Consider the following 25,257-nt stretch of genomic DNA (forward strand, 5'->3'; position numbering starts at 1 on the left):
CTCAGGGGGGCTCTTTCCTCCCCACAGCTCCCTGGGCTGGGTTTGCAGCTCCTCCTCCTGCAGCATCTCCGGGGCTTTTCCTCCTCCTCCATCCAGGCACACCCTGGGTATGACAAATCCTGGTTTGGGGAAAAAACAAGAGGAGAGCACCTTGGAATGGAGGTTCCACCTTGCCCAAGTTTATCTCAGGAAGTCACTGGGAATCTTGTGTCTGTAAGAACCTCAAAAACACCAAGATTCAGCCCAAAAATACTGCAAACTTCCAAGAGACAAATCAAAAACTCCCTAAACATCACAACTCAGGAAAAACCTCCTCCAAAAGATAAAGATTCAGCTGCCACATAAAACCAAAGCACCAACATTTAGCCCAAGAAAGCTCAGAAACACCAAGATTCACCCCGTGAAAATCGTGGATCCACTTCACAGTCACCTGCTGCATGTGGAGGCAGCAGCACTCCTGGGCTGGGGGGAGGCTGCAGACACAGCGAGTGGTGGAACCTTCTGCTGCTTCCTCTTTCTGCTCCTCCTCCTCCTCCTGTGTCTCTGCTCTTCCTCACACTCCTCTTCCTCCTGCTATTCCTCCTTCTCCTGCATAATCCCACCCTCTCCTGCCACCTGCATCGTTTGACCATTTTGTTCCTCAAGCCTGCTTCTCCTTCCCTTCTCCTCCTGCCCCCAGGCCCAGCACCCACTGCCGGCTCCCTCTTGCCCCCAGCCCCACAGCATCCCAGCGCAGGGGCAGGGATGGAGCTGGGGCAGGTCGGGCCGGGGCAGCGCTGGGCTCTCGGCCGCTCCCGCCCGCACTCGGTCCCCACTGCAGCCGCTCCCGCCAGGACAGCGCGGGGGGGCCCGGCCTTGGCGCTGCCCCACTCCCACCTCCCCAAATTCCCCTCGCGGGGCCATGGGGCCGAGGGGGGGCGCAGGTGGGTCCAGGTGGGGAACGCGGGGAGCTGCGAGTCTGCCTGGCAACTGGTGAGTCATCAGCGCCGCGGGCTCTGATTGGCTGAGCTCTGCCCGAGCCTGGGGCTGCAGCACAGAGGGGACACCCTGCTCCAGGGGGGATGTCCCACAAACGGGGGACCCCATGGAAGGAACCACAGGAAAGTGTCTTTACAAACAGATGCTCTGAATCTACTCGGAGATAGGGCTAGAGAATTGTACATAAGGGTGTGACAGGAGAATCCATTGGTTTCCGAAAATGTCAGCCAAGGTCTTGCTAAATTCATTAACTTGGAGAAGAACAACAAAGCCTTAACAGAGCCATGAGTATCATCTGCTATACAAAACTGGGGTGCATATGAAAGGGGTAAGTAGTATGTGGATTGAGAAGTCTGTAGCTCTCAAGTATTTCAGCCAACACAGAAAGGGAAAGGGAGATGCAGCTGGGAAAATTAGGATGAAAATGAGACGGTGTCCTCCAACAATTGGCGAGATCCCATGGCCTGAATGTCCCATGGCCTCTCCCTTTTCTTAGGAATAAAATTACTTTTACAGGATTCCTCCATCTGCTTTGTGGACAGAATTCTCTGCTGATGTCAATTTTTCCACACACCCTGGGGTTCATCCCGAATTCCTTCCACCCTCCAGGGCGGCAGGCAGGGAGTGCAGCTGAAGGTGCCTCACCCACTTTGGGTGATTGGCTCCCTTGGCTGGCGGCGGCACCGGGGATTGATTGGGGACCCGGGAGTGACCAGGAGACAGACGAGTGACACATCAGGGGGTCTGTGAAGAGTCAGCAGGGAGAGAACACTGAAAATCTCATCAGTGAGTGCCCTGGGATCCTCGGGGAGTGAACATGGCAGGGCACCCATGGAGGGGAGAAAAGAGAAAGCCAGGGAGGGGTCCTGGCCAAAGGGATGATGATCCCAAAATGTCTCTGAAGGGTCCCTTGGGAGAATGTTGAGGTAGTTTGCATATTCTCCCAGAGGTAATTAAGGACATGGACACCCAGTGGGGGAATGAGGGAAGTGGAGAAGGGATTTGGACAACAGGTGATGTATGGTGTTGGTGTGCTGGGAAGGGATCAGGTGAAGGGGAGTGTGCAGCAATATGGTTCAGGCAAGAAGCAGCAGGAGGAATCTGTGTGGTAAGAAAAAGGATGATGGCAAAGAGGACGAACAAAAAAAATACTCAGGATTGGTTTCTTTTCTAGCACCGTTTTTTCTCAGAATTTACCATCTCATACTTTCAATTCGCAGGAGAGGAAAAGCAGCAGGTCAGGATGCCAGGGGTTTCTCTGCGGTGGCAGCGGCAGCACCGGGCGCAGAGGTGCGGCACCGGGAGCACGGGCTGGGGCCTGTGGGGAGCTGCGGGGCCGGGCCGGGGCTGTGGGGCAGCCGGGGCTCAGCGCCGGGCGCTGCCTGACCCCACCAGCCCCGGGCAGGGCCGGCAGTGGCCCCCGGCCCCCAGGAGGCTGCGGGACGCCCCGGCCGCTGCCCGGCCCCGGGGAGCTGCCGGCCCTGCCCGCCGGGGGGGCCGCCTTTGGACACTGCGGCAGGACAGGCACCGGCTCTGCCACACGGGCTGGGCAGGGACCCTGAGCACAACGGGGAACACAAAGGAACAGCTGGGAAATGCAGAGTGCACATGGAAGGATCAGGATTTGCTGTTCAGGATTTGCTTTGGGTCCCTGCAGAAAGGAAAGGTTTTGCAGAAAGCTCAGCAGCTCTCAGAGGATGAGCACCCACAGGCAGTGACCGGGGCTGCAGGAGTGGCAGAAGAAGCCCTGCAGCACTTGGGCACAAAGGCACAGCAGCTGAAGGCAAGAAGGGATGAGCAAAAGGCCAAGCTGAAGGCAAAGGCCATGGCAGAGTTCCCACAGCCCCTGAGGGATCAACCCCAGGGCCCAAGGGGGCCCCAGCACCCAGGGCATGATGGGGTCGGCCACAAGCACCTGGCAGAGGCATTGCCCTCCTGGCCAGGGCAGAGCCCACCCAAACAGCCCCTGGGAAGGAGTCAGGGCTCCAGCTGCAGCCCACAAGGACACTGCAAGCACAGACAGCAGCACCCTCAGCAGGAGCAAGTCCACCCCTGCATGGACATGGATTGGCAGGGCTCTCTGAGCTCCCATCCCACCGGGGACCCACCACACTGGAGCCCTGGAGAACATTCAGGCTGGGTCTGCATCCAGAGGAGGCCTCTCCTGATGGACACAGCGGCCTCTCCATCCACTCTGAATCTTACACCTAAGGGCGGAAAATTGTAAAGGAGTGTTTTCATTATTAAGGGAATAGATGGGAAAGCTGAGCTGGTATCATTTGTTTAATCACTATTAGGAGCTGTGAGGGATAGGTTTGACATAAACTAATTTATTTCTCTTCCTACTGTCATTTTTATGAACCAGGAAGGAATTTGATGGTGGCATTTTAATATTGTAAAAGGTGATACAGAGGCTTTTGCTGCTGTACCTTTGTGTTAAATGTCTGGCAAGGCCTGTGCTGAAGGGAACCCAGAGGTGTGGGCAGCCCCATGGAAAGAGGGAAAATTTGATGTGGAGCATCTCCAATTTACTCGGAAGCAACCAGGACAAGTGGTGTCTAAAAGCAACACCCTGTTCCAGGGGAGGGAAGGAAGGGCTCACAGCCTGGTATGGAGCCCCTGCTAAAGGCAGGGCTTTGAGAGCCAGGGATGTCTCCCTACAGCACTCCTATCCTGCCAGTCAGGGAATCGGATGGCTCCAATGAGGAGGACAAGGAGAAGTGGCAGACAAAGCCCCTGTGAAATAGCTCAATTTGCTATCTAAAAAATATCTTTTGAGTATCTGAAAAAGAAGTGCCAATGATGGAGAAAAAGGTTAAATATTTGGGAAATAGTGGGACTGAAGATTCCTGGTGGATTGACCCAGAGAGGGTCCGGGGAATCTCAGAAGTAACATTTCCCAGCACCAAAAACAAGCTGAGACAATTTGAAGGATTAATAGGGAATTACACAGCCTGGATTGAGGATTCTCTTTCCAGCCAGAACATTGTAGGATATTTTAACCTCAGACAGCCTCCATGCCGTGGTATGGACAGGAGAAAGAGAGCAAAACTTGAGAAAATGAACAACCAAAAATATTGATGCCTCAGCTGGGGCTCTTCTAGACTCAGAAAAGAAATTGGAATTGCAGGTGAATGTTCAACAGGGCCATGCCAAAGGAATCCTTGGGCCAAAATGTTTCACCCAGTGGCCACAGTGGCCTCATTGTCTGCAGAATTGTGCAGCCACAGCTTCCACGGGAACCGAGGCCCAAAACCTGATGACAACAGGATCTCCAACTGTTCCAGTCTGCCATCAAGGTCAAGCTTTGATAACCAAAAGAGCCTCGCAATGGATGAGCAGTGCTCGGTTATTACAGTGTGAAACTTGTTCAGTGGCACAGGAGGATTCAGAACTGAGGATAGGGGAAGGGTTTAACCCAGCCTCCTGTTTGAACAGCCCACAGAGGGGCTGGGAAGAAACCCAGCACTGCATTCAAGTGACAAAGCTCCAGACCCAGCCTGGGGGAGACTCAGGAGACATTGCCTGGCCTGAGGCAGAAAATGTCTTTGTGGATGGCTCTTCAAGGGCAGCAGAAGGGAAAAGAGTTCCAAGACACGCTGTTATTGAGGAAAGGGAATCAGACAAAGTGCAGGTTACCCCCATGGTCAGCTCAACCAGCACAGCTGTGTGTGCTTGTAAGAGCCTGGCACTGAAATGCCCTGAGCAGGAAGGCTTCAATATCTTCTGGTGATACCATCTCACCTAACAGGGGGGCAAAAAGCAATTCTGATTGCTCAGCAACCACTGGATCACTCATTAAAGTAACTGTAAAATAAGTAATTCAGATAAAAGGGATTGTGGAATCAACAGAGAGCAGAACTCATTTTCCAGTAAAGATCCTCCAGGGGGTTATGGCAGCTTTAGGGATACAATGGGACCTCCAGAACCCCTGGCAACCCCAGAGCTCAGGCTGGGTACAAAGAATGAATGGGGAAAGAAAGAAACACCTTTGGAAGCTGGGGATAGAAACCAAGATGCCATGGGTACGGCTTTTGACATTGGATTGGGCAAGAAGAAGAGCCAGACCCAGGGCAGATATTCAATTATTTCCCCTTGCAATTGATCTCTGGAATTCCTTACGCTGGGAATTCTCCACCTAGTGCAGGGTGGAGATAAGGGATGCACATTTAAAGCAGTCTGTGGCCAGAATCCTGTCTCTGGTGCAATCTCTCCCCCAGGAAGCTGGGCTGGCACAGAGCCTGCCTTGGCACTTTGCTGTTGCCAACATCCAAGCAGGACATGGGCTCTGCCTAAGGAGTGCAAAGCAGCACCACTGGTGGCCAAGTGGCGTGGCCCATGCCAAGGGGCCCCGAGGCCAGAAACAGCCGCCAGCACAGCTGAACACGGGGGGACCCCTCAGCCTGGGCTCCAGGTCTCTGCAGCCCCGGAGATTTGCACTTCCCGCCTGCAGCAGGAGGATGGGAGGCCCCCCTGAGCCTGCACTGAAGGCAGCGCAGCAGCAGCCAGGGCTCCACAGCGGGGCAAGGCCCTGGGCCTGCCCACACCTCCTCTGCTGAAATCCTCGGCCTGGCCACCCTCCCTGGGCAGCTCCAGCCACCGGGGCCAGCCCTTGCTGCCACTGCTGCAGCTTCAGTGCTCGCTGGGCCTGCATTGCCACAGCTGCTGGGAGACACCGGGACAATTCCACTCTGGCTCTCACTCACACACTGCCCTGCCTGCCAGTGCATCCATGGAAAATAGACCAGCTCATAGACTTGAACATTGTTAACCTTTGATTTCTCTACTCAGGCTTGCTTTGCCTTGGCCTTGGGGAAAGAAATGTTAAAGGTTTTGTTAAGGGACGTTACACCACTCACTGGAGATGAGTTTAACATCTCAACACACTGGGAATGGCCCAAAAGACACCGACAAAGATAACGACCAGCAGCAAAACATCAACCCCAGCAGCAAACAGCAACCAACACCTACCCCAGACACTGCCCCCGGCAGGGCTGCAGACACCTGGTCTGCAAAAGGCTGAGAAGGAAATCCAGCACTTCCCACCTCATTAACAGTAGAAGCAAAGAAATCCGGATCCAATAGGAAACCAAATACTAAAAACTGCATGACTTGAAACTACAGAACATTAAACCAATCTATTTAGATTGCTTGAGACTGCACAACTTTGGGAAAAACCTAGTAAAACCCACATATAATGGAACGATTTTCTCTGCACACCCAGGTTATGTGAGGATGGAATGATTTCTGTTACACATCCTGGCCAGAATCAAGGAATGCCTTGATTCTAACACTAAAAAGAATAGTGAAGTTTTTCTTTTTCCTAAAGTTTCAGTGCAAAGTTTATAGCATTAGAGTATTTTTTTAATACTCATACTTCTATATAGCTGGTTATGTTTGGGTAAAGGAGGTAAGAATCAGTTTTTCTTCCGAGGGGAAGTAGAAAAAGCTGAATTACCTTGGGATTTTTTGTCTATGTTTGTGCGTAGCTGCAAAAGATACCAAAATTTTGATCTGGGTTTTTCGAAGTTCACCTTTAGGCTGCATCACTAGAAGAGATTTAAAGGTGACCCCTAAACTCTTAAGCAGGCAGCCAAGAGAGGAGCTTCAGAAATGCAAATTAACACTGCTGGGGCAAAGTGGGGACAATGTACCTGGCTCTTCTTGCCTGGGGCAGGAATTAGCTGATTCCCTCTGCCCCTCACCCCAAGCTCTGCCTGCTTGCACAGATGGAATTTGCACAGCTGAAGGCAGAGCCCATGCTGAGGATCTCTGACTCTGCAACAGAAACGGCTGAAGCTGCAAAGGGAAACAGCAAATGGAGAATGTTGGGAAAACTTCACTAAAATAAGGGGGGGATCATCCCTCTGCCCACTCCAACATCTGCTGTCCCTGTCTGTGCTGTACAGGGTGTATCAGAGCACTGGGGTTTTTCCTATAACAAGTTCAGGGAGGTCAGCTGGAATTCAAGTATTTGAAGATGGAATAAGAAAAAAACACTCAGTTGATGCAACCTTAGCTTGCGGGAGCACCCAAAAATGGGGAAAAGTATTGAATGGCCACCAGAACAAATCCTACAACACCATGGACCAGCCACTGGGAACCCAAAACAATTCATATCAGGAGACAGAGAAACCTTTTATCATTTCAATACCATCATTTGATTACAAGCTGTCCTTGAAAGAAGAACCAACCAGACAGCTCCAGCTCCTGACCTTCCTGCCGACCAAGGCACTGAAATGAGGAACACAACATTTCACCAGGGGATGGGATCAGATTATCTGTTAGCAGAAAAAGGAGGAGTTTGTGGAAAACTAAATGGCTCAAACTGCTGTTGGCAAAGAGATGACAAGGGAAAAGTGCTGAAAAAGATAACAAAGGAAATAGGAGAGAAGTTTATTTATCAGTCCAAACATGGAAAGGATGGGAATGGGGCAGGCTTTTGTGGCTCCCAGGCACACCAAGGGTTAAAGGAATGCTGCTTCTCCTCTTCTGTGCTGCAGCAACTCTCATCTTTTTACCATGCTCCACACCTTGGCAGTGCAGCTCATCCAGCAGCTGAGCCAGGGCATGCAGGTGGCAGCCAGGCCTCCTGATCCACAAACGGCTACAAAAGGACAGGGAATGAGGGCACCGAGAATAATCCCAAAACCAAAGAGGACCCGGGAAGGACAAAACAGAGTCAAGGAGTGAATCTGCCTGGAGATAGGGCCGGGCACATGTAGATAAGGGGAGAAACCATCAGTTCCAATAAATGTTAGAAATTGACCCAGACAGCTGCTCAAAGTCCAGCTCCATTCCCGAACTTCGAGGAGTAGAACAAAGACTTAACAGAGCCATGAATATCGGCTGTTCTACAAAAGGAGGGTGCACATTAACGAGGACAGGCTCCAGGCGCATCGGGAAGTCGGAACCTTCCAAGGAACTCAGCCGGTGGGCAGAGGCAGAGGGAGATCGGCCGGGAAAATGAGGATAAAAAGGAGGCTGCGGGCTACAGCCACGGCAGAGAGCGCACGGCAAATGCCCCACGGCCTCTGCCCCTGCTCGGCAATAAAGTCACTTTGACAGGACTCCTCGCTCTCCCCCGGGCACACGAACCTCCGGCGACGGGAATTTCCCCGCCCGCTCCCGGCCGCGGGGCAGCCCCTCTGTCCTACCCACAGCAGCCGGGCCGAGCCAGCGCTGCTCCGGCAGCGGCTCCTGCCCGGCCCCGGCGGGAAGGAGACCGCGGGCAGCCGCTCCCGCAGCGCCCTCAGCCCGGGGCCGGCACGGGCCGGACACGGCACCGGCGAGCCGCCGGAGCCCCCTGCCGCCCCCTCCGCCCGCAGCCGGCCCCGAGCCCCCGCAGAGCCCAGCGCGGCTCCCACCTGCGCCGGGGCCGCCTCCGAGCTCCGCCGCCGCCGCCTCACCGCGCTCCGGCCGCTGCCGCCGCTGCCGGGCCCGCGCAGCCGCTCGGCCAATGGCGGCGCTGCGCGGCCACGGCCGCCCTCAGCCCGCCGCCGGGGCCGCGCCGCGCCCCGCTCCCACCAATCAGCGCGCCGCAACCGCGACTGACGGCACCGGCGGCCAATGGCAGCGAGCTCGGGGCGGGCTCTGCGCACGGCCCCGCCTCGCCCCGCGCTCTCGGCGCCCCCGGGCTGCGTGAGGGGAAAGCCGGAGATGAGGAACAGCCCCGGCACGGGCCCGGGCCGAGCCGGGATTGAGCTGCCCACACAAACAAACTTCTCCGCGCCTCCCGCCACGGCTTTCCCGGCCCTGCGCCTCCCGTGCCTCCGCCTCTGCGGGAAGCCCAGGAGCCTCACTTCTCCTGCCCCTCGTTAGCGCATCAGAGCTTCGCTTTGATTTCCCCCGAAAAGGGAAACCTGCCCCAAGCCCTGTGGGTGGGTGGGGCAGGGGAGAGATTTCTGGCAGAAAACTCCAAAGACGCGGAGCAGGAGAAGGAGAAGTCAGTGCAGAGCCTTAAATGCCGCTTTCCCCACGCCTCCCTGCTCCCAGCTGCACCTCCTCCCCCGGCAGGGCAGGAGACAGGGAATGGGGCCATGCTCAGCTCATCCCCCGGGGCTTCTCCCTCTGCTCAGGGACAGGAGTCGTTCCCTGCTGCACCCTGCGCTCTCTCCCGGCCGAGACTTCTCCAGGAACTTCTCGGAGCGGAGTCCATCCCCTGGGCACAGCCCCCTCCGAGTGCTGCAGCGTGGGTCACTGTGCCACGGGCTCAGTCCTGCCAGGACAGGCTGCTCCAGCGGGGCCCCGCTGCCCGCGGGCTCACAGCCTCCTCTCAGGCATCGCCGAGCTCCAGCCCGGCTCCTCCAGGGGCTGCAGGGGATCTCTGCATCCCCATGGACCTGCAGGGGATCTCTGCATCCCCATGGACCTGCAGGGGGATCTCTGCAGCCCCATTGTAATATATGTTATGGAATAATTTGTGCTTATGGAAAATATACATCAAGTCTGTTGTGCTTGTAGAAAAAGATTCTTAAAGTTTTATATGACCAGTAGCTGCAGCCCGGGCTGGAGAAACCACAGCTGGCAGAGAAAGAAAGACCTGATTTACAAATGAAAAAAGGTGTCTCTGCAGAGATGGGCCCTTTCCGGGGACAACCCAGGAGACACCCAACGTTTAACCCCTGGTCTGCCGGGGAGCCAGGAAACCGTGTCCCATTCCCATCCTTTCCATGCTTGGACCAATACAGAAACTGCTTTCCTATTTCCTTTCTTATCTTTTTCAACACTTTCCCCTTGTCATCTCTTTGCCAACATCAGTTTGAGTAATTTAGTTTTCCACAAACTGCTTTTTTTTCTGCTAACAGATAATATGATCCCATCCCCTGGTGAAATGTGTTCCTCATTTCAGTGGCTTGGTCGGCAGGAAGGTCAGGAGCTGGAGCTGTCTGGTTGGTCCTTATTCTGAGGACAGCTTGTAATCGAATGATGCCATTGAAATCATAAATGGTTTCTCTGTCTCCTGATAGGAATTTGTGAAAAATGCCAATCATTTGGTTTTTAGAATTTTAAAAGTTTAATAATAATAAAATGGTGAGAAAGATAGGAATAGAATTAGAGTGATAAAAATTTAGAGTTAAGACAATTACAAGACAATAAAAAAGAAAGAATATCTGAGGTCCAGATGCTCTCAGGCACTTAAGCCAAGAGGAATGTACCTTGTGAATGAAGAAATCACCCCTAAAACAATACACTGTTGCATATTCATATATCCTTCATGGTTATACATACATTATATTTGAAACAAAAAACTCTGTCTGTTGTATGTCAACTGCTTTCTTTAATTCCCACGGGGTCTTCAAGTCTGAGCAAGGCGTGAAGAAATCAGCTTCTTCTAATAAGAAAACCATAAATTGCTCTTCTCTGGAGAATTTGCGTGTTCCTTGAAGCGAGTATCTCATTCCTTAAACCCCCCCCCACACACATACATAGTTTCTTTTTTAACTACTAAAGCTTCATTTTATCTACAAAGCTACATTTACCATACTGTTATATGTAGCAGATATAATTGCACCATTTCTAATATGATATATGTGATATTGAATGTTTGTTAGATTTGTTAGAACACTGTAACACTCTACACGTTTGTATAAGCATTCCCCCCCACCCTCGCAGTTGAGAGCGGGGGTATATTGGAAACTGATTTACAAGTAAGAAGGTGTGGCTCCCCAGGAGATGGGCCATGGCTGGGGAGATGCAGGAACCCCCGGTGCTGATCCTTGCCTGAAGGACCCGAGATGGATATCATGGAAATCCTTGGGCAGACACAGGTGAATGCAGCCTTCCCTCCTGTAAATTTCATCAAGGGATTCAACAAACTCCAGACACTGAATTGTTCTCCCTCATCACCAAAGCAGAAAATCTTATTAACATGTGGACTCTGAAGAGAAGAAAAGACTGATTACTGAAACCTTGGCCTCAGGCAGAATTTTCCCTATAAAAACCGCTTGTGCCAGGATGGAGGTGTGTGGGCATAGAGGAAAACCTCTGCTGAGGCTGACTCCTTGTTGCACACCCAGGGCCGACCCCGGGCTCGGCTCTCTTCTTTCCTTGTGGCTGGCTAGGTAGAATTTGATTGCAAAATAAATATTTTATTTTTTCATATTAATTTGGCTGGACAAATTTTCATTTATAACAGTTGTAATACATAAAAGGAAGAATCCCCATTTCTTCCACCATCCCATCCTCAATACATTACCCCACCAGTTAGTTTTTAACACTGTTTTCCCATTTTTGGATTGGTGTCTGGGTTGTTTTTTTCTAGGATGACCTCCCCGTTGTCATCTATTTTCAACAATCTGATATATTAAACTTTCCACAAACACCCCCTTCATTAGCCAATAAACAGTCTAAAGCCAGCCTATTCTGGTACACTGCAGTTTTTCCCCATTTTCCCTGCAGGTACTTAATTTGGATGGGTTATAACAGTGGCTGTTGACATGGGTGTGTGTATGTCGTGGTTTGACACGGAAAGATAATTTTTTCCGGAAGGAAGGGGTCAATTTAGATATTGACCAATTGAAAGTAGACACGCCTCTGAGAACACAGAGGGGTTGAAAGCAGAATTCCCAGGGGAACTCGCTCTCTTTGGTTCCGGTCAGCGTGCAGTGCAGACCTTCCCCCGCCCAGCCACGAGCTGGGTGGGGGAGGGGAAGCCCATGGCCTGAGAAAGGTAGGCCGAAAGCCCCAAGGGTGGTGAAAGGACTGGAACCGGGCTGGCCCCTGCAGATGGAAGGGTGGAAGAAATCTGGGATGTCTCCATTTCCCCCCGCAGAGTTCCTCTCCCGAGAGGGAGAGAGAAAGCCGCAAGGAAGGAGGAGCGGGGGGAGCTGCTGCAAGGTGCCCAGTTGTGTGGGAGTTGCTGGATGTCCGGGCATCGAGCCATCCTGGGAGTTCGGACTTTTAACCCTTTCTTGAGAAAATGAAAGCTTTGTGAATTTTCCTTTCCCCTCCTCGGTTTGAAAGAGAGGAAGAGGGACACCTTGGACCCTGGGATGGGATGTTGGAAGGAGGAATTCTGGATGGGAGGGGGACAAGGAGTGGCTTTTGGCTGGACTTTTCCGTGTTAGCCACAACCTGAACCAAATCTTCTCCGTCAAGAGGGACTGTGTTTTGGGAGGATGCCAGTGAGTCAAGAGACCTGCTTCAGCTGAGAAAAAGACAAAAGTGGAGTGAACAGAGAAAAGGTTAGGGGGTTTGTGGTGGCGCCCCCTTGCCCTGGAAAGGAAAGAGAAGAGAAGAAGATCTCTGTTCTTGAGCCCTCGGCCCCAGGGGAAAATGGGGGGGACTGTGGTCCCAAACAATGAAAAACTGAACTGTTGTTTTCTCCCCTCTTGGCAGGGCATCCTTGAAAGGAAAAATCCTAAAGGCAGTCTGACCATCCATGCATTGGTGGTGAGAGCACTGTGCATGGAAAGGAGAAGGGTCACCATGGCAAACTTTTTCTCCGGGCGGTGCCATGTGTGACATGGAAACACAGGATGTGGAGCTGTGTTTCTTGGGGGGTCTGTGGCACAGGAGAGACTCTGTTCCCTTGATGGACTGAGTATCGATTGCTTGGAGGGTGGAAACCTGATTGGGGTCCAGATTGTGTCTCACTGTGGTTTGTTGGAGTTGGGTGGTGGGGGGAGGAATGTTTTGCAAGGTTTTCATTTGATCTTTGTGTGGTTTTTTTCCCCCCTTCTTTAGTTTTCTCTTTTCTTTAGTAGTAGTAGTTTAATAAAGTTTTTTTCCTGTTATTAAGCTTGGGCCTGCTTTGCTCTATTCTAGATTCCACTTCACAGCATTCAAGGTAGGGATCACATTTTCATGGGGGCACTAGCATTGTGCCAGTGTCAAACCATGACAGTGTAACAAAAAGGAACTTTGGTTTCTTTCCATGTGATACTTTCTGTAGCATTTGTGACACGATCTTGCTGCTATCTCAGAAGGGAAAAGACAACAAATTAGAGACAGAAACAGGAATGACAGAGGTCTGGCTTGGCTTATACCCCCACCTCCCCTGCCTGTGGGGCTGCTGCCCACAGCAGGTACGTGTGATCTTCTCGCTGGTGAGTACAGTGCTCAATCCAGGCTTGCCCTCTGTTTCCCTTGTCACTCCTTTTTGCTGATTTTTCTATGCAAGTCCTTTTCAACGCTCCTTTGGTGTGTTTTGGTGTTGCCCATTTTAGATGTGATAGTCCATTCCTCACGTTTCTTCACAAGTCCTCTGCCTCTGTTTCCCACTTTCTCTAACAACCTGAATACCACCTTCTTTCAACTACTCAGAAAGTCCTTTCTCTCACAATACCATTCAACACAATCCACCTCCCTCCAAGGAGATAAAGTAAAGCTCAAAATAAACAATCTACATTACATATATTTCCATTAATCTACATTTACTCACTTTTATTTTTCACTCACTCTCACATACAAGGTACCTTTTACTTTCAAACAGTCTACATTACATATCTACACCCTGAGTGCTCATGGAATGTTAATCCATCAACCCAGCAGGTTTAATCCTGGATGTCTCTCAACCCAGCAGAATTTTAGGTGTTACTGTTTTCCAACCCCAGATCCCCTTGGATATTTTTAACCCTCAGTCCAGCTGTGTTGTCCAACCCCAGATCCCCTTGGGCATAACCTCAATCCGCAACCCTGAGTGCTCTTGGAATGCAAATCCCCCAACCCTCTGGAAGGAGCCCCCAGAAAACAAACCCCCACGGCTCCTCCCCACCCACCTGATTCGGGAAGAATTTTCTCTGAGAGAAGTGGAAAAGAACCTCTTTATTTAAAAAACAAAACACTCCCCAGCACTAAAAAAAAATGAACAACACCAGATGACAACAAAACTCTTTCACCACTCTGAAGAGATGACAAATCCAGAAAGTCTCTCCTGGGGGTGGTCGCCCGGGTCTGGGCGCTGGGGATTGCTCTGGGCACTGGGGATGGCTGCTGCAGATCACAGAGCGCAGGCTCCCGGTGCTCCTCGGGGTTCCCAGGTCCCAGTCCAGAGCAGGTTGGATGGTATTCAGAAGAAGGAAAGGGAAAGAAACAGTCCAGGCAAAGAACTGGACTGCCTAGTTAAACTAACTAACAGGAAAAAGCAAAGGCAAGAGCGGAAGCAAGAGCAAGCAGACAAAGCCAGCAAAAGCAAGCCAAGCCAGCCAGCACAAGCCTCTTGTGGAGAACAGACCATGGGGGGAGGTGAGCCAGCTGATAACAAGACAAAACAAACCTTCACTTTCAGAGTCAGTTCTGAGAGCACAGAACAGAATATCAAACATGAACAGAACCCACGATTGGGGATACAAACACCAGAACCTCACCCTGGGACACCTGGGTTTCCACATCAGCAAGAGACAGTTCCTGACAGTCAAAGGGTCAGCGGCAGGGTCCTCAGCACACCCGTTCCTTAAATGTTATCTGGCCATACAGACGGTTTTAGCTACTTCTACAAGTATTTAAATCAACATTGGCTGTTTCACAAATACCTCTGAGTTATTACTGTCAGTTAGTTACAAAAATAAAAGCATTAGTTATTATTTCACAACTACAGCTACTTCTGCAAAAGTTAACATTCTAATGCATGGCACATGGCATCCAGTTCAATATTTTGCAATAGCCAAAACTAGTATGTATGTTTTTCACACTGTGCACAAACTAAACTATCAGCCATGAATGATGTTCTGAGGATATGAGCTACACAGGGGCCAGGGCATTGGCCACAAAAAGCTGACAAATTATATTACAGCAAAAGCAGTTAAAAGTGATTACAAACTGTACTGTATCAAAATCGTTGTGACTAAGAATAAGTTGCAGAAGTCAAGACATAAGAGCAAAAGCCACCAACTACATAGTTCTGTATAACAAACCCAGGGCAGGTGTTTCCCTTGCAGGGAGCACTGGGGCCTTCCCCGGGCCCCTTCTGCCCTCTGGCAGAGCCGGTGGCATTTTCCAGCACACGCAGTTTGTAACCAAGAGTCGGGTGCAGCCCAGAAGGCTCCGAGCGCCTCCTCCCAGGCTGACTCTGCAGATCCGAGGCTGCTCTGGGCTCTGCCAGGGCTCTGCTGGGGCTCAGCTCTGGGCCAGGCTGGGCCCGCTCTCCCCTCACATTGCTCCGGGCAGCCGAGTCACGGAGGGAGGAGGAGGAAGGGACACCTCAAGGGACTTGAGGTTTAAAAGAGTTTTTATTCAAAAAACTGCCATACCAAACAGGCTGTCATAAGAGCCGTAACAAACAGGCTGTCCTAACTACCATAACCAACTAGCACTGCTAACTACCATCACTAACTAGTTGTCCTAACTAACTACTGTAACTAACAGCTGTCCTCCAGTGCTTCATCTCCTCCGCTGCTCCCTCAGTTGCTTTGCTGCGGTGATCAGAGGGGTCAGGCTGGAGAGAGGCTTGGCTGATGATAAAAACGGGTGCTGCCCAAAGGATAAAAAAGAAAGAAATGAACTGTTACTTTCTCACAGGCTCTGTTGCAACAGGACAAAGGGAAATGGTCAGAAACTCAGGAGAGGGAAGCAGGCTCAGGTTAGATCTAAGGCAGAATCTTTTTGCCAGGAGTGGGGAAACACTGACAGAAGGTGCCCAGAGATGTGGGAGGTGCCTCCTCCCTGGGAACATCCAAGCTCAGGTCAGGCAGGGCTCTGAGCACCGGACCTGCCTGAAGGTGGCCCTGCTCCTTGTGGGGCACCAGGGGCAGATGCCCTCGAAAGGACCCTTCCAAGCCAAACCCGGCGAGGATTCTGCTTGCTTTGCGTGTGGAACGCAGCGAGGCTGGAGACTATCGGAGGGGCCCCAGCAGAAAACCCCTCCCTGGTGCTGCTGCTTCCCCTCGGCCGCTCGGCATTCACCTGCAGCAGCTCCTGGGCAGACCAGCGCTGCTCCTCGTCCGGCTCCAGGCTGCACTCGAGGAAGTCCCGCAGCAGAGCCGACAGGCGCCGGGGCTCCTGCAGCTGCGGGGTCCCGTTGTGCCGGATCAGAGCGCGAGCCTGCAGGAAAAGCAAACTCAGCACTCTGCCAGCTTCCTTCCCACCCACAGGTGCTCACAGCGACCCCGGGTTCTCAGCCCCAGCTCCAGGGGCACTTTCCTCCCTGGCAGAGATGCTGCTCACAGCTCATTGTCCTGTGCCAACCAAAAAACCCAAACCCTGGTGCTGCCACAGCCATTGGAAAGAGCTGATGCACTTGCTTCACATTTTCAGGTCACCCTCAGAGCCAGAAGAGCTGGAACAGCATAAATCCCAAAGCAAATTGTTGCTGGAGACTGCAGAATATTTGTCTGTGTTGAGGCTCAAGTCCTCTGGGAATTCCCTTCCCCAGGTGCAGAAACCTCCAGCTGCTGCTCCCAGTGCAGGATCACCCTGTGCTCACAGGGCTCTGCAGCTCCTGGAGAATTTGCCTCTTACCATGGCCCTCGTTTCCTTGAAGTAAGGAGGTTCTCCTTCCACCATCTCGATGGTGACAATGCCAAAGGACCAGATGTCCACCTTGGGGCCATAAGGAGAACTGGTCACAACTTCTGGGGCCATCCAGTGAGCAGTGCCCACCATGGAGCTGCGCCGGTCCTGCTCAGAGCTGAGCTGAGCACAGAGGCCAAAATCAGCTGAGGACAGAAACAAACACTGTCAAAGGCAGCTGGAATGAGGAAACCAAGCACCAAGACTCCCCATTCTCAGTCTGAGAATGGAGTAGTGAAGTCAGCTGGAAAAGTGCTGAGGGCTGTAGCCAAGGGAAGGTGGAACTGGACCCTTAAAGAAACCCTCAGCTTTCATGCAGTGGCTTTTACTGATTCCCTTGAAGCTTTAGATTCCAACTCCTGCCCTCTGGGAGGGCCATACCCAGAGCAAAGCCACCCCTGGCACCCTGCTGCTCTCCGGAGCTCTCTGCAGGGGCAGCCGCTCTCAGCTGGCAGCAGGGGCCGGGCAGTGCCCCCAGCAGCCCTTGTGGGCTCTGGCCGGCACTGGGAAGCAGCCCCACAGCCGCACCCGGGAGCGCCGTGCCTGGCCAGGAACACCCACCCAGCTTGACAGAGCCGGCCATGCCCAGGAGGATGTTGGAGCTCTTCAGATCTCTGTGGATCACCCGGTTCGCATGGAGGAAATCCAGGCCCTGCAGGCACTGAGAGAGAACAAGAAACACCAGGACAAAAACCAATGGCCGGAATCTATCACACAAGAAAGGACAGGTCCGAATTCTGCCAGCAGCAGCTTTGCTGTGACAGGCCAGGAGTGCAGAGCAGACAGGCTCCAGGCAAACGGTTCAAGGCAAAGCTGAGAACAGCACATCAAATCCAGAACAGACAGAGAGTGCCACAACAGCAGGAAAGAGAGCAAGAACAGAGCAGAAGTGCAGCGATGCTGGCAGGCCGTTCACTGCAGAGGCTCTTTCTTCTCCAGCTCATGAAACCAACAAACAGAGCCCTGAGCATGGAGCCACTCCTGTTCTCACGCCTGTGTGGAAGGACCATCGTGTCCAAGCCGTGGCAGCCACAGGCAGGATCCCTCACCTCCCGACTGACAGCTGCCATCTCTCCTTCAGCCATGCGTGTCTGTCTGACAACGTCCTGCAAAGTTCCTCCATCCATGTATTCCATCACCAGCCAGAGATCTCCGTCAACAAGGAAGCTGGAAGAGAAAAGCAGTGACATGGAGACAAATGTGCAATGCTCAATTCCCCCATGGAAAAGCCTGGAGTGTAGTTTTGTTTCCAGGTCACTTGTCCATGAGGACAGAATCAGATGGAGAGACATTCCTGCCAGGCTGCAGAGTCCTTGGAATCTGCACAGTCTAAAGGAAGAGACACCTGTGAGAAAGGAGAGGCCTTAGATGGCAAGCAGGTGAAAAATGCAGTTTAGCAACAGCCCAGATCAGTGTGGAACCACAAAATGGCCCCCAGCTGGTTCAGCTTCTGAGCTCATCAGTTCCACCATTCCCTGCAGAACAAGGCAACACAACTCCCAGGGTTATCCAGGGGAGGAGGCCGTGCAGCACTTGGGATAAAAGCAATCAGAAACCTTTCAGAAAGTCCCTTCAGAAACAGGCAAGGCCAGTGAAAAATGGGCAAATGAGGCATTTGTGCAAACAAGGCCCTGGTTTTCCTGGCATCTGCAGCAATGCAAAAGGGCTGGGAAGAAGAAGCCAAGGGAAATAATTTCTGCTGTGGTTTATCAGCACTTGTTGTAAGACACAGAAAACAGGGTCAGCTTGAAGGAAAAACCAAACCAAAGCAACCAAAGCACACGGAGGGAGCGAACTGCCAGGCTGTTGTTTTGGGAAGATACGGCTGGGTCAGGCATTTTCAAAACAGGCTACAGACTACGGGTGCCAGGAAAGGTTAAGTCAGGGCCCGTGCACGGGATGAGGCCTGGAGCACTCACCTGTCCAAAGAGTTGACAATGTTGGGGTTCTTCTTGTCCTTCAGGAGCAGGAGCTCATTCACAGCTCGTTCCCCGTTCTGCCCTCTGAGACTCATTTTCTTTATGGCCACCTGAGGGGACATTGCAGACCTTTAACTGGAGGAGTCTGTGGCAGGAGGCCACAGCCAACACGGGGCGAGGCTTTTTGGAGCGACGGAGCCGGGCTGTGCCAAACTGCCCTGGGATGGGCACCAGAACTCAGCAAGGGCCACTCCCACAGCCCATTGCTCTGCTCGCTGGGGCTGCTTACAGGACACATGGCCAGAGACATTTGGCCTTGCAAGCTCTGCAGAAATGGCCCCTCAGCTGTCAGCCTCCAAGCTCTAACCACATTCTCTGCACCTACAGTCTTCTCAAATGGCCTCAACACTCTCATTATTATTCAAACACATTTTGCAAGCAGGAGGTAATTCTGGTTCTGTGAAAACAGAGCAAAACAGCCGGGAACCCTTTAGCAATTCAATGGGATTTGGTCATGATTTCAGATGCAGCTGCTTTGTTTGGGATTGCACAACAAAGCAAACACACACATCCATTGCTCAGGTGATCCCTGTCACAGGCTGTCACTGACCCCAGACCCAAACACAGCTGCAGGGTTTAGGAGAGAGCTTCGCCCTGGACATCCATCTTCTCATTTCTGTCCCTCTCTCTCTGTGGACAGCTGAAGTGGAACTAAAGTCCCAAATTGAGCCCAAGCAGAATCTCTCCCTAATTAGGCCTTGAGGTACCTTTTGAAGATGAAAGGCAGGATGGAAAAACTGCTAAATAGTGTTCCTGTCTGAGGCTGGGGTGAAGATAAATTGGGCCTCAGTCTCCAGCCCTGATCCATTCACACTTTTAGATATGAAGAGCAAGCCAGCGTGTCCTGCTCTGACAGACACCGCTGCCCTCCTTGCATCCCTTTGGGCACTCCAGAAGGACTGAGTGTGTCCCAGCTGTGCTCTGCAGGCTGACACTGCTCTGCCTTCAGAGGAGCAGCCTGTGCAGGAAAGCTCTGCTGGCCCCCAGAGCTGCAGCCACAGCTCCCAGCAGAGGGGAGAGCCCTGGAGAGCTGCCAGACGTGCTGGGCGTGTTGGCACTGACCTCTCCTCCAGTGGCCCTGTCGAATCCTTTGGAAACGGTTCCGAAAGCCCTGGAGACAAAACAGCAGAGAAGAAAGAAGCAGTGCTTGAGGCCCTGGGAGTGAAAGCTAACCCAGACAGGAGATCTCTGCTGCCTGCAGCGCTCACAAACACCTGGGTGCATCGACCCTTGCAACAACAGCGCAGCAGCCACCAGCCCTCTGCCATGCCAGGTGTGCAAGAGAAAACTGAGACCCAACACGAAGGAATTGGGCTGGAGCAAATCCCAAATGTCCATGCTGAATTGCTTTAGTTCAAAACCTGAGGTGAGCAATGGGTGTCTAAAGAACTGGAAAAGAATGCATTTCATCCTTTTCCATTTCCTGCCTAAGACCTGCAGGATCCACAAGGGCCCTGCCATCAGGCAGGTGATGCATTTTCCCCCAGAGTGCACCAGCTCTGTGTCTGTTCCTGAATGTATGGGCTCTACAAGTTGTGCTAGAATAGAGCACTCATTAGTTCATCTCTGGTTCCTGTTTCTAAACCTTTAGGTTGTTAATTCTGACCGGAAGATATTTTATGAAGTAAAATATTTGAAAGAAATCTCCTTGAGAGATGTTGTCTGACAGTCTCCGGATGGTGAGTGGCTCTTTTAGGCAATCCAGTTCCAGACACAGAAGATCTCCCAGGTCCTGCTCCTTGCTGCAGGCAGGACACTGCCAGCCTCAGGGGCCTGTGACGGCTCCTTCTGACCAGAGTTCTCAATTCTGATCAGGACTGAGAGACAGCAGGATGGCACCCCAGTGTCTGAAGGTGTTTGGAGCTCTCCTGACTTCTCCCTTGATCCTGCACCAGCACAGCCCCTGGGCTGCTTGTGCAGAAGAAGCTGCCGTGCACTTACCCTTGGCCAATCTGCTCCACTTCCAGGTATTTCTCGGCAGGCTCCTCCACGCTCACGATGTTCCCTGAAAGAAACCACGTGGAAGAGGCTCCCTCCCAGAGCAAGACCCCACCAGAGCAGAGCCAGAATGCAGCCCCACTCCCTGGGGCCGTGAGCCCCTTGGTCTCAGCTGGGGAAGGACAATAAATGCCCCTGTGACATTCAGCTGCAGAGCAACGCTGGCTGCAGCTGATGCCGAGACACACACACAGCCCCTGCTCTGAACACAGGAACAGAGCAGACATACTCAGCTGCACCAGGCACCACTCCCCTCTCCCCTCTGGCTGCAGGGCTGTGCTGCTGTCAGAACCTTCAGCCCAGGATCCCACAGCGGAGGGAGGTTCCGTGTCCTCTTCCCAAGCACAGGGAGGTTCAGTGTCCTCTTCCCAAGCACAGGGAGGTTCTCCATCCTCTTCCCAAGCACAGGGAGGTTCTCCATCCTCTTCCCAAAACGCTGCAGGTTTGCCATCATCTTTCCAAGCCAGGGGATGTTCACTGTCCTCTTCCCATGCTGGGAGAAGTTCAGCCTCCTCTTCCCAAGGCACAGGATGTCCTCTGTCCTCATCCCACAGCGGGAGATGTCCTGTGTCCTCATCCCACACCATGGGGGCTTGGCCATCCTCGTCCTGCACCAGGGGACATCCACCGCCCTCGTCCCACGCTGGGAGATGTCCACTGTCCTTGTCCCACGCCGCAGGAGCCTCGCCACTGTATTCCCACAGCGCGGGATGTTCGCCCTTGTCTCCCAGAGCAGCGGGAAGTTCACTGTCATCTCCCGGCACCGAGGGAAGTTCACCAGCGTCCCCCAGAACAGCGGGGAGCTCACTGCTGTCTTCCTCCTCTTTGGCCTCCTCTTTGGGAGCAGAGGGAGCCAGAGGAGGGGCTGGTGCTTCTTTTGTGCCCTGTGGACAGATGGCAGCGTGAGGGACGGGAAGTTCTATCTCAGTGATCACCTTATTTGCCTTCAGCTGCACATCCAGCTGCACAAAGCAGAAATTGGGTTTGGGGCTCTTCAAACTAACAATGGGCTAAAGTCGACATTGCTACTTATTGTTGGGAAAACGATATTCCACTGTGGCTAAAGCCAGCAAGCAATCCTCTGCCTGCAAAACCAGACCTGCAGCCCTTCAAAAGCTCAGCAGCAGAAAAGGAGAAATCTGCTGGGGATCCCTTTGCTGCTGCTGCTGCTGCTGCAAAGACTCTGACAGGAACTTTCCTTCAGCCTCCTAAGCTGGCACTCGGCTGCCACACGCCGAGCTCACAGTTTACTGCACAATTCCAAACACCAAAGATTCCTTTCCCACTCACCGGAGGAGGAGCTGCTCGGAATCCACACATGAGGTGCCCTGCAACGGGAGAGGGAACATGAACCAGATGCTGTCAGGAAAAAACTGCCTGTCGTGGGAAATGCCATGGAGCAAGGCAACCCCGAGAGAGCATTTTGCTTTCCCAGCGTCCCTCCAGGAGCCACAGTCCCTTCCCACAACAAGAGAACAGCACAAAATGCTGGGCTGGGTCAGTTCTTGGCTGGGCAGGGAGTTCCCGGCTCTGCTGCCACAGACTCCCCGCTGGAGGGAACAGAACCCCCCAGGGCTCATTGCAAATGCTGTGCACGCCCCGCTGGCTGCAGACACCCCCTTTTTCAGCTGCAGCTGCTGGCAGGAGCTCTCCCAAAGCAATGGTGCCTTCATGGCCATTTGGTTACAAAGTCAGCTCGGGTCCAGAGGAAGAACAGAAAGCACACAGCAAGCCCAAAGCCACAGCACCGAGGGAAAACCTCGACTTACGTGCCAAGTGGGTTAAAAAATACCCCGAATAAGCCACAGAGTACAGCGTGCAAACTGCAGCAGCCACGTGCTGGATCATTCTGGCTGCGCTGCACACGTCTGCAGACTGCAGCCCTGCAAGCACACAAGGACACCCGTCAGGGCTGGGCTGGTGCTGAGAATGCCTCGGGCAGGAGGATCCTCCGGCAAGGAGCAGTGCCCAGAGCCACTGGGGACACTGAGGCCTCCGTGTCCCACAGCCACGGGAGCACCTCGGGGACGTGGCAGTGCTCCTGTGACATCACAGCAGCAGCTCACGCAGAAACCGCCCGGAAGGTTCTCCTGGGTCACAAAGGAGCACAAAGAACCCTCCCAGGGCACAGCCTATTGCCCAAAGGCTCCAGGAGGAGCTCTGAAAATGCAGCAAACAGGGACACCCCATAGCCCAGCCTGAACACTGAGGAGGAACAAGGACGGGAGCACAGCAGAGGAAACAGGACCTTTAGTCACTGCTACTTCTGACTAAAGCCAGCAAGCCGTGTTCCCGTGGGGATCTTTGTTCTCGCTCTAAAAACAAGCAAGGTGCTCCACTCTAAATATACAGAAGGCAGGAACTGGGCAGGAGGTGGGATTAGGAAGGAGGAGGAGGAAGATGAGGATGAGGAGCAGGAAAAGGAGGAGAAACAGGAGGTTCCAGTGCCCCCTGAGGCCGCAGCACCCTTGGCCCCGGGACCATCGCCCCCAGCTCATCCTGCAGGTGAGAGGGGAGGGGGAGCTCGCCCCAAATCTATCGGGGGGTCTCTGAGAGGGTTTTTATTGGGGTGTGTTTGGAGCTTGCAGATTGTGGAATTCAGCCCCAGATGTCGTCTGGGAGGCCCAAATAAACCCCGGGAGGTTTTTTTCTCTGTGTGTGTGTAGGTTTGGATCTTGCAGGACCCCAAAGCTGAGCCCCCTGGGGGATCTTTGGGAGTCCATGTGGCCATTGCCCAGTGTCACCAGGGGGAGGACATTGTCCTGGGGACCCCCGGGGGAGCAGAGGAGGGGAACCCCTGGGACCCCCGGAGTGGGGAGAGCAGAGAGGGGCGATCCTGGAGCTGGGGGATCCCCGGCTGGCTGGAAAGGGGGGGAGCCTGGAGAGGAGGGACCCCTGGGACACCTGGGATCTCAGAGTAGAGCATCAGGGGAGAAGGGACCCCATGGAGCCCCAACAGCCCCTGGATCATCCCTAAGCAGGACACCTGAGAAGGGGGAACCCCTGGAGCCATTGGACCCCCATCATCCCAAGGAAAGGAAACCTCTGGAACCCCAAAAGTGGCGAGATCAGAGATAGGGAACTCCTGGGAGAGTTGTTTTGGGCTAAACCTTGATACTGTGGAGATTTTCATGGACACAAGAGTCCTGCTGAGTTCTAGGGATGGACTTGGGTAGGAGGAGCCTCCAGTCCAAGGCAGTCTCACCTTGGTTTTCCCCAAACCAGGATTTTTCATTCCCAGGGTGTGGCTGGATGGCAGAGGAGGAAAAGCCCCGGAGATGCTGCAGGAGGAGGAGCTGCAAACCCAGCCCAGGGAGCCAAGTGATTGGCGTTTTTCACAATTATGGTAGCACAGGATGGTTTCTAACACCTCTCTGCCGGGGCCTGAGGAGAGTCAGGGTGAGGAAGACGGGTCCTGCCCTATTTAGGCAGCATCGCTCTGTTCCCCTGGTGTGTGACTGACAGACAGACACAGGTTATGATCCATGGGCAGAAGGAGACAATAAAACAAAGAAAAGGGAAAGGATTCCCTAAAACCGCGGTAATTAGCCTCTGAGACTAAAGTGTACAGGAAGAACCAAGACCCAAGGACAAAGGACAGGTGAGTATTTGTTGGGATGGGGCGGATAAGGGGGGGATGAATGTGTGTGACAGAGGCTGCTGGGTACCCCAGACTTGCCAAGTGATTGCTGCAGCCTCTCACGCTGCTTTTCGTCTTTTTCGTGGGAAAAGCGGCCAGTAAAGAGACCAAGGGAGTGATAAAAAAGAGAGAATCCCCCCCGGGGAAACTGGGACTGGGTCTTAGGAAGAAGAGGAACCCCGTGGAGAGGAGAAGCCGAGGGTTTCCTGGCCACTGTTATAACCCATCCAAATTAAGTACCTGCAGGAAAAAGGGGGAAAATTATTAGATTGCAAAGAACTTAAGAAAAAATAGTAATACATAAAACATAGAATATCCAAAAGGAGAGAGATGCATTTGTTTTACATTTAATCTTAAAAACATAGTCCAAAATCCAGTAAAAAACAATTAGTAAACAAAAAAAAAGTAAAACCAACACAACAGTCTAACTCTGTATTAACCCCCAATTTTATACTAAATCATATTATAAAACTCCAAACAGTTATAAGGAAGATAACAAACAAAGATACTCAAACATTAGAATTAATATTAAGTCAGGAAATCCAAACAAAAACTGCAGTGTATTAAAATATGTTAGCTTTAAACTATTTATTATCTAAAAAATAGATAGCAATAGGAAAGTCATCCTAGAAAAGAAAAAAGAACCCAAAAACAAAAGATATATTAAAAAAATTATGACCCAGGTATCAGTCCAAAAATGAGAAAATAATGTTAAAAACTAAGAAGTGGGTTACTGTATTGAGAATTAAATAGTAGAAAAAATTAAAATTCTTCCTTTTATGTGTTACAAGTGTTTTAATGTTTTCTTCTTTGTTTAATCCCATGTTTTATTAGATTACCAACGGAGTCCAAAGAATACAAGTAAATAAAAAATATTGTTCAAGCCAAATGATTTATAAAATATAAGAAGAAAGATTGTGAAAAATGCATATTTTATGACTGGCTTTTCGCAAATATTATAATGAATATTATATGTGTAATGTTAGAAAGTTATTCTGTATTCATTCTCTTAAGTAGTGTGTTAAATAAACTAGTGGTGTAAGTTTTAGGTTCCAAAATAATATTAAAATAGAGACTATGTATGTGGTGGGAGTTTGTTTTTTTTTTTTAGAATGAGATACTCACTTTGAAGAACACCTAAATCTTTAAAAAAAAAAAAAAAAGAATTTATAGTTTTGTTATCAAAAGAAGCTAATTCCTTCAAGCTTTACT

The 25,257-nt window shown here is 51.9% G+C and overlaps 2 protein-coding genes and 1 long non-coding RNA gene across 3 annotated transcripts in view; 2 read left to right on the forward strand and 1 right to left on the reverse strand.

Moving 5' to 3' along the window:
• Positions 1-25,257, forward strand: part of LOC144248808 (uncharacterized) — a 249,664-nt gene that overhangs the window by 143,074 nt on the left and 81,333 nt on the right. The gene's annotated exons all lie outside the window — the stretch shown is intronic.
• Positions 11,438-12,716, forward strand: LOC144248816 (uncharacterized). Its single transcript, XR_013342050.1, has 2 exons — positions 11,438-11,650; positions 11,753-12,716. It is a non-coding gene; the product is annotated as an uncharacterized LOC144248816 (long non-coding RNA).
• LOC144248801 (serine/threonine-protein kinase PAK 3-like) lies at positions 15,131-22,253 on the reverse strand. The gene is made up of 11 exons (XM_077790789.1): positions 22,175-22,253; positions 21,696-21,733; positions 20,884-21,238; positions 20,349-20,412; positions 19,470-19,518; positions 18,348-18,457; positions 17,478-17,595; positions 16,990-17,089; positions 16,378-16,574; positions 15,823-15,960; positions 15,131-15,390 (listed from the first exon to the last, which is right to left on the reverse strand). The coding sequence occupies exons 1-11, from the start codon at positions 22,251-22,253 to the stop codon at positions 15,301-15,303; spliced, it is 1,338 nt and encodes a 445-aa protein (XP_077646915.1). The 3' UTR covers positions 15,131-15,300.

Source organism: Lonchura striata, unplaced genomic scaffold, assembly GCF_046129695.1.
Source record: "Lonchura striata isolate bLonStr1 unplaced genomic scaffold, bLonStr1.mat Scaffold_91, whole genome shotgun sequence".
Taxonomy (NCBI): domain Eukaryota; kingdom Metazoa; phylum Chordata; class Aves; order Passeriformes; family Estrildidae; genus Lonchura; species Lonchura striata.